We start from the raw sequence: 9,597 nt of genomic DNA, 5'->3' as shown, positions 1-9,597 counted from the left end.
TGTTTTCCGCACACTAAATTCAGATTAGTTGACTCAGGACTATATAGTTAAACTTAATTGCATTTGACCAGTAAATGTCCCCTGTGGTAAAATTGCAAGGTCTTTTGTTCTTTTGAGAAAAAATGACAACATAGCTACAGCACAATTCCACATATGATCATAACACATTACTGGTAAGTTGTACTTGAACAGTAGATGACTTATTATTGATTTTGGAACGGTGTGTCAAAGATCAAGGTCATTTTCAACAATGTTTAACATCTTTGACCGCACAATACACTATAATGATGTATCATATCATCATAAAACCTTAGTGGTAGGTTGTTCAAAAGATGAACCTATTGATTATTTGTTTGTGGCGTGGGGCGGTTGAAGGTCACGGTCATTTTCAAAATTCGTTTGTTTAAAACTTTCCATGTCAAGAATAGTTTGTCTTAGGGCCATGAACAACTTCCCGTTTAGTATTTGACCTGAAGATAGTCCATCCATCGTTTTACTTGATCGGAAGTAAAGCCCCATTAGTTTAAGGGTCAGTAGGTCAAGGTCACAGTCAGCGTCACACCGCAAATGTTTCTGACAAAGCGGGGGAGGGGGCATTTGAGTGATGGTAACGACATCGATTGTGAACAGATATTTAATCTATGGATTATTGCAACTTTGCCCTTGCTGTCACGATTTTCGCTACGATGTTACACATTTTTTTTTTAAATCGTGTTAAAACGTAATAAATCGTGGGCATAAACATTGATGGCTTCGCCATGATTCTTGATGAATCGAGTATAACAAGCTCAGTTCACTTTTTTGATTGGGTATAAATTGTGCATTTTTTTCTTTTAAAAGAGTTTTGAGGCTGTTATTTGAAATCTTACCTGAGATAAATAAGATAAACTACTTTTTGTTTATCAAGATATCTTTAAAATATTATCAAATAGTGTATCCGAAAGTCGACGAAATGATCGCCGAAATGTACTGACGTCAGCATTTCAAAACATTCTTTCTCGACATCCAGTATGGTTGTTCTTAAATTGTAAATATATAATAATGACGTCCATTAAAAGCGTGGACATATTCTCTTTCGAGACATACATATTCTATATAGTATGTTTTATTCGCGTGTTTATGGTATTTTGAGCATTCATCGGCGCTTATCGGTCGTCACCTTCATTTATTGACAGAAAACGTTCACTCCAATCATAGCTAGTGAACGTTCATTAAAGATGCACTCTTACTCCCAAATAAGATTTACCACAATTAATAGTATTGTTTTATTATTTAAAAAAGGATGAATAAATGTCGAAAACAATGGTTCTTATGAAGGATTAAGAGTTTAATTTGAAAGAAATGAGCATAAAACACGGTATTTCTACCTTATGAGACTATAGTAGACTATAGTAAATAATTTAGCATTCACCAATCATTTCATAATTTTTGCGCTTTCTGCTTTTAAATACACGGTCACAAACTTGTTATCAGTAATTAATATTTTCCATAAATGCATTATCTAGTAAGTAGTTAAAGGTTTATCAGTCAAAATTGATGTTCGTTATACATGTATATGTATTGATTTTGAATAAGAGTGTTACTTTAAGCACTGATTCAAATACACTGGGAAAATTACACTTTCGTAGAATAACATTACTCATGCAATTTCAAAAAAACCCTATAGAAATGGCAAGAACAATACAATAACTATATTTGTGTAAGGATTTCCGAGTTGGCCTGTCCTGTTGACGTAACGTCTTTGTTTTCTGATTTGTAGCATCAACGTACACTATGCATACAGCAGTCCTTGCTAACTTTACATACACTGACATCGAGGAAACTTATCATAAATTACAGGCCAAATACTTATTTTCACTGCAAAAATCAGATTAAAGCATATATTCTTAATGAAAGAACTTTAAAATTGTTAATCAAATACGAAACGTTAATTTATTAAGGGTTCATACTGTGAATGAAAATAATTTACGCATTTTTTAAAAAAAGTATAAAATTTCGGCTTTTGAAGTGTCAGAGATTATAGTCATTTGGTTTGAAAGATAAGATTAGATACTTAAAATGAAATGAAGTATCTACTGTATCATTGGACGTCCACAGTAGCATCCCGCATAAGATAACTATGGCGAAATTTGTGATCGGTTTCGTGGTGCTTGTCGGATTCCTGACATTATTTTCGGGTAAATAAATATTGCCGATCGTATAATTGATCGTACCACAATGATCATTATTATCTTTTTAACGTTTATTCACTAATTTCAAAAGTAAAAGTAGTACTAAACACAGATCACTGTGCATGTAAAACGTTGATTTCTTTTCAATATAGATACTTAAAGGGACAAGGCACCAGATGATACCATTGCAAGGAAAAAAAATAAAAATGTAAAAAACGTACATAAAATTGATATCGTTGTGTACGACGCATTGACTCTTACTGAGTGATGATGTATCAAATCGATAACGACACATGTATCTTACGCAGTTTATTGACATAAAGAGGCTTCCATCTTCTCCGGATAGTGATTTTGTCTATACATATCGTGATTTCAGTCTTCTTAGGATAGTATGTCTTCTTTACAAATAGGAGCTTCAGTCTTCTCGGGACAGTATGTTTTCTTCCCATATAGTGGCTTCATTCTTCTTAGGATAGTATGTCTTTTTTACATAAAGTGGCTTCAATCTTCCTCGAATAGTATGTCTTCTTCGCATATAGTGGCTTCAGTCTACTTAGGATAGTATGTCTTTTTTACATATAGTGGGTTCAGTCTTCTTAGGATAGTATGCCTTCTTCACACATAGTGGCTTCAGTCTTCTAAGGATAGTATGTCTTCTTCACACATAGTGGCTTCAGTCTTCTAAGGATAGTATGTCTTCTTCACATATAGTGGCTTCAGTCTTCTTAGGATAGTATGCCTTCTTCACACATAGTGGCTTCAGTCTTCTAAGGATAGTATGTCTTCTTCACATATAGGGGCTTCAGTCTTCTTAGGATAGTATGTCTTCTTCACATATAGGGGCTTCAGTCTTCTAAGGATAGTATGTCTTCTTCACATATAGTGGCTTCAGTCTTCTTAGGATAGTATGTCTTCTTCACATATAGTGGGTTCAGTCTTCTTAGGATAGTATGTCTTCTTCACATATAGGGGCTTCAGTCTTCTTAGGATAGTATGTCTTCTTCACATATAGTGGGTTCAGTCTTCTTAGGATAGTATGTCTTCTTCACATATAGTGGGTTCAGTCTTCTTAGGATAGTATGTCTTCTTCACATATAGTGGCTTCAGTATTCTTAGGATAGTATGTCTTCTTCACATATAGGGGCTTCAGTATTCTTAGGATAGTATGTCTTCTTCACATATAGTGGCTTCAGTCTTCTAAGGATAGTATGTCTTCTTCACATATAGTGGCTTCAGTATTCTTAGGATAGTATGTCTTCTTCACATATAGTAGGTTCAGTCTTCTTAGGATAGTATGTCTTCTTTACATATAGGGGCTTCAGTCTTCTTAGGATAGTATGTCTTCTTCACATATAGTGGGTTCAGTCTTCTTAGGATAGTATGTATTCTTCACATATAGTGGCTTCAGTCTTCTTAGGATAGTATGTCTTCTTCACATATAGTGGGTTCAGTCTTCTAAGGATAGTATGTCTTCTTCACATATAGGGGCTTCAGTCTTCTTGGGATGGTATGTCTTCTTCACACATAGTGGCTTCAGTCTTCTAAGGATAGTATGTCTTCTTCACATATAATGGTTTCAGTCTTCTAAGGATAGTATGTCTTCTTCACATATAGGGGCTTCAGTATTCTTAGGATAGTGTGTCTTCTTCACATATAGGGGCTTCAGTATTCTTAGGATAGTATGTCTTCTTCACATATAGGGGCTTCAGTATCTTAGGATAGTATGCCTTCTTCACATATAATGGTTTCAGTCTTCTAAGGATAGTATGTCTTCTTCACATATAATGGTTTCAGTCTTCTAAGGATAGTATGTCTTCTTCACATATAGTGGGTTCAGTCTTCTTAGGATAGTATGTCTTCTTCACATATAGTGGCTTCAGTCTTCTAAGGATAGTATGTCTTCTTCACATATAGGGGCTTCAGTATTCTTAGGATAGTATGTCTTCTTCACATATAGTGGGTTCAGTCTTCTTAGGATAGTATGTCTTCTTCACATATAGGGGCTTCAGTCTTCTTAGGATAGTATGTCTTCTTCACATATAGTGGGTTCAGTCTTCTTAGGATAGTATGTCTTCTTCACATATAGTGGCTTCAGTCTTCTTAGGATAGTATGTCTTCTTCACATATAGTGGGTTCAGTCTTCAAAGGATAGTATGTCTTCTTCACATATAGGGGCTTCAGTCTTCTTAGGATAGTATGTCTTCTTCACATATAGTGGCTTCAGTCTTCTAAGGATAGTATGTCTTCTTCACATATAATGGTTTCAGTCTTCTTAGGATAGTATGTCTTCTTCACATATAGGGGCTTCAGTATTCTTAGGATAGAATGTCTTCTTCACATATAGGGGCTTCAGTATCTTAGGATAGTATGCCTTCTTCACATATAATGGTTTCAGTCTTCTAAGGATAGTATGTCTTCTTCACATATAATGGTTTCAGTCTTCTAAGGATAGTATGTCTTCTTCACATATAGTGGGTTCAGTCTTCTTAGGATAGTATGCCTTCTTCACATATAATGGTTTCAGTCTTCTAAGGATAGTATGTCTTCTTCACATATAGGGGCTTCAGTATTCTTAGGATAGTATGTCTTCTTCACATATAGGGGCTTCAGTATTCTTAGGATAGTATGTCTTCTTCACATATAGTGGCTTCAGTCTTCTAAGGATAGTATGTCTTCTTCACATATAGGGGCTTCAGTATTCTTAGGATATTATGCCTTCTTCACATATAATGGTTTCAGTCTTCTAAGGATAGTATGTCTTCCCGACATGTAGTGGCTTCCATCTTTCATAAAAAAAAGTCTTCTTGGTATTTAGTGGCTTTAGTTTCCTCAGGACAGCATTTTGTCTTGACATATAGCGGCTTCCAGATTCATAGTAAAGTATTTCTTCTCCCTGACATATAGCGGTATGGGTCTTTTCATGGTATTTTTTCTCCCTGAAATATAGCGGTTTGGGTCTTTTCAGGGTAGTATTTCTCCCTGAATAGCAGTATTTCTCCCTGAATATCAGTGTTTCTCCCTGAATATCAGTATTAATCCCTGAATATCAGTATTTCTCCCTGACACATAGTGGCTTCAGTCTTCTCAGGGTAGTATTTCTTCCTGAATATCAGTATTTCTCCCTGACATATAGTGACTTCGGTCTTCTCAGAGTAGTATTTCTCCCTGACATATAGTGACTTCGGTCTTCTCAGAGTAGTATTTCTCCCTGAATATCAGTATTTCTCCCTGACATATAGTGTCTTCGGTCTTCTCAGGGTAGTATTTCTCCCTGACATATAGTGACTTCGGTCTTCTCAGGGTAGTATTTCTCCCTGACATAAAGCGACTTCAGTCTTCTCAGGGTAGTATTTCTCCCTGACATATAGCGATTTCAGTCTTCTCAGGGTAGTATTTCTACCTGACATATAGCGATTTCAGTCTTATCAGGGTAGTATTTCTCCCTGACATATAGCGATTTCAGTCTTCTCAGGGTAGTATTTCTCCCTGACATATATAGCGATTTCAGTCTTCTCCGGGTAGTATTTCTCCCTGACATATATAGCGATTTCAGTCTTCTCAGGGTAGTATTTCTCCCTGACATATAGCGATTTCAGTCTTCTCAGGGTAGTATTTCTCCCTGACATATAGCGACTTCAGTCTTCTCAGGGTAGTATTTCTCCCTGACATATAGCGATTTCAGTCTTCTCAGGGTAGTATTTCTACCTGACATATAGCGATTTCAGTCTTATCAGGGTAGTATTTCTCCCTGACATATAGCGATTTCAGTCTTCTCAGGGTAGTATTTCTCCCTGACATATAAAGCGATTTCAGTCTTCTCAGGGTAGTATTTCTCCCTGACATATATAGCGATTTCAGTCTTCTCAGGGTAGTATTTCTCCCTGACATATAGCGATTTCAGTCTTCTCACGGTAGTATTTCTCCCTGACATATAGCGATTTCAGTCTTCTCAGGGTAGTATTTCTCCCTGACATATAGGGAGATTTCAGTCTTCTCAGGGTAGTATTTCTCCCTGACATATACAGCGATTTCAGTCTTCTCAGGGTAGTATTTCTCCCTGACATATATAGCGATTTCAGTCTTCTCAGGGTAGTATTTCTCCCTGACATATAGCGATTTCAGTCTTCTCAGGGTAGTATTTCTCCCTGATATATATATAGCGATTTCATAGTATTTCTCCCTGACATATATAGCGATTTCAGTCTTCTCAGAGTAGTATTTCTCCCTGACATATATAGCGATTTCAGTCTTCTCAGGGTAGTATTTTTCCCTGACATATAGCGATTTCAGTCTTCTCAGGGTAGTATTTCTCCCTGACATATAGCGATTTCAGTCTTCTCAGGGTAGTATTTCTCCCTGACAAATACACAACTTTTTTCTCATGGTAGTATTTTTTGACATAAAGCGCCTTGAATGCTCTTAGTATAGGCAGGTACAGTTAATAATCAAACACTTGTTTTGTTTGTTTGTTTGTTTGTTTGTTTGTTTGTTTGTTTGTTTGTTTGTTTGTTTGTTTGTTTGTTTGTTTGTTTGTTTAAATATTTATTCATTCATTTTTTTTATTGAAATTGCTTGATTTCATATAATGTACTTATTTAAAACGTACTTTTTTTAAGTGGACGAGGTGTTTGCTGTCAAATGCTACACCATACCAAAGCCTGAGTGCCAGGATCTCTTTAAAAAGGATGGCGTTACAGAGATGGAATGTCCCATGGGATGGATGGGAGCTTTCGGAAAATACAATAATGGAACCCATGGTAGGTCACTGAACTGACCATACTAACAGAAAGCTGATTGAGAAAAGTAAATAATTATATTAAGTATTTAATATTGTGTATGCAATATGACGTCATAGCTTTTTAAGCCAAACTCATACATTTATACATGTACTTTAAACGTTAATAAAAGGCCATTTCTGTTTGTCGCTGTCCTATTTTAAACAATCGAAATTTCAAAATCGATAGAGATCGAGCGATTTCATCTTAAATTTTGTAAATATATTCTAGGTGTTAAAACGAGTTCATGCAACATGGCCGTTTACCCTCTATACGTCAATAGATATGCAAGGATTATAAAATTTTGGTATAAAACTATTTCTACCGACAACATTATCACAAAAGAATTATATAATGACATGTTAGGGAACCATGATTATCGTAACAACTGGGCCAATAAGGTAAAATCTTTGTTAGATATGTATGGTTTCTCATATGTGTGGTTAAATCCAAACTCAGTTAATTTAAAAAACTTTCATATTATGTTTAAGAATAGAGTGCTCGATGTGTTTAAGCAATCATGGCATGAAGGGATAAGCAATAGTAGTACTTTATGAACATATAAACTAATTAAGAAACATTTTGAAATTGAACTTTACCTAGAGTATTTACCAAAGAAACCAAGAATGTCTTTGTCTAAGCTAAGATTGTCATCTCATAAACTGCATATAGAAACCGGCCGATATGGCCGAAATAGAACAGATAGAGCCCAACGTTATTGTACTGTGTGTAACTCTAATGATTTAGAAGATGAATATCATTTCATAATAATATGTCCGGTATATAATGACTTCAGAAAAAAAATGATTAAAAGATATTATATTAGAAACCCAAGTATGTACAAGTTTATCGAACTAATGCTATCAAAAAACGTAAGCATACTAAGTAGCTTAAGTAAATTTATAAATCAAGCATTTATGTTAAGAAATTCCTTAATAAATAACACCGTTTAGATCTTTCAAGTATTATGACATTTGTGAATAGCCTCCCATAATACTTCATTACTGTATTTAATATATATCCCACAGTTTGATTTTGATATGTATCATGTTTCCCTTTTTTGATACCTTATTTTTTATTATTTTTTTGTTCTTTAATTTAGCCCACTTATAGTTTTCTCTTTTCTTTGTATTTAGGCCATGAATCGTTGTGACCATACTGAATAATTATATGTGTGTTTATATTTTCTATATTTTGTCAAGAAACTGTTACATAACATGTTTACGACAATAAACATTTCTGTCTGTCTGTCTTTAAACATTTATCCCCCCCACACACACACACACTCTTACGTGCCCATGTCCCCATCTCCTCAACAAACACGCTCACGCACAAACAAACACACAAAACAACACATCTACAACCACGATGGCTGATTTAAAACGAAAACTGTTTTTTGTCGTATTGGTACCCTTAGGCTATATGTTTGTCGTTCTGGTGGTTTGAAAACTTTGTGCCACTTCACTTTTATTTTGCTACACATTGTCTGTTATACTCTTACCCTTTGAAAACACCATTTTGAACAAAATAAATAACATATTTCAGGGCTGTGGAGAGGATGTTCGGAAACAGCGGGTAACAAATATGAGGAAAAGGCCGAGGTTGTTATCATCGGCAGTGTGTGTACATGTGAACAGGAGCGCTCCAACTCCACTGAAGGCCACATGCGATCATTGGTTGTGGCGGCCAGTGTCGCTACCATATTAACGGTTCTGCGCGAGTTTTAATTCCAGTTTCTCCATGACGTCATTTTCTGCATTGTGTTTCAACAGCCAGAGGGTTAAGCTCCAAGCCTCTTCTAAGTGTTAAAATTATGATATTGTTATTTAATTTTTTATGAATGTTCTTGTCACGATAAACAAGATATATTTTAGTCATGAGACAGGAATATATTCCTCTTTCAAGTGCAGTATTGGTTGAAACAATCGCCAATTAAGTGTCCATTACAAACACAATCAGGAATTGATTGTTTAACAAGAACGTACTCATCATCATTCTACGAAAACAGGAAATAATTTTATTGTATCAGAAGTGGTATGATGTAAAACCCCTTAAGATATGGGTTTTTGTTGTGTTAAAAGCTGGCTCTCGGTCATGATAGTTTACGATAAATCGTGAAAGTGTTAAGGAAACACGCCATATACTCTTCCAATAAACCATACGTCTCGATCTTGATTGGCTGTCTACCGGCGCCATACAAATATTTTCCCAGGCTTATTAATTTTAGTTGGGAGAGAAAAATATATTCCTTTGAACACTACATCTCACACCATACATCCTCTTTTTTAAATACTCGAGTTCAATTTCGAGGGATCAAAGGTAAAAGGTGCCAAATTAAGTGTTGGTAAAATATGACATTTTGTGTTGTTGTTTTTTTTCAAGCAAATCAGGTACGCCGCGTTTACATTTGGTAAACTTTCCGAGGTCAGGTTCATTCTTTATATGGGCAAAATTGAAAGAACTGTTTTGGGCCATCTTTTTTGAGAAAACAATGTTCAGGTAAAAGGTTCCAAGTTCTCTTGATACCTTCAATTCAAAAACATGTTAATTGTTTGGAGCAGAAAATGTGCTATCTTCACTTGGTACCGTTTACCAACCATTATTAAAACATTAGTATGACAACGAACTGGTAAGCGATGAAGAAGAACACG

At 35.4% G+C, this 9,597-nt stretch overlaps 1 protein-coding gene across 1 annotated transcript; it reads left to right on the top strand.

The window, feature by feature from the left end:
* Window positions 1–1,810: 1,810 nt before the first annotated feature.
* LOC128236143 (uncharacterized) lies at window positions 1,811–9,115 on the top strand. Its single transcript, XM_052951010.1, has 3 exons — window positions 1,811–2,177; window positions 6,788–6,928; window positions 8,492–9,115. Exons 1-3 carry the CDS (start codon window positions 2,120–2,122, stop codon window positions 8,671–8,673), a joined length of 381 nt encoding a protein of 126 aa, XP_052806970.1. The 5' UTR covers window positions 1,811–2,119; the 3' UTR covers window positions 8,674–9,115.
* The last annotated feature ends 482 nt before the right edge of the window (window positions 9,116–9,597 follow it).

Source organism: Mya arenaria, chromosome 5 (assembly GCF_026914265.1).
Source record: "Mya arenaria isolate MELC-2E11 chromosome 5, ASM2691426v1".
NCBI classification, from domain to species: domain Eukaryota; kingdom Metazoa; phylum Mollusca; class Bivalvia; order Myida; family Myidae; genus Mya; species Mya arenaria.
Note: the sequence above shows the minus strand (reverse complement) of the source record. Positions and strands in the feature narration are given on the sequence as shown.

Coding starts and splice junctions, on each gene's coding strand:
- LOC128236143 (XM_052951010.1), top strand. CDS start 2,120: ATGGCGAAATTTGTGATCGGTTTCGTGGTGCTTGTCGGATTCCTGACA. Junction 2,178..6,787: donor ATTCCTGACATTATTTTCGG/GTAAATAAATAT, acceptor ACTTTTTTTAAG/TGGACGAGGTGTTTGCTGTC. Junction 6,929..8,491: donor ATACAATAATGGAACCCATG/GTAGGTCACTGA, acceptor AACATATTTCAG/GGCTGTGGAGAGGATGTTCG.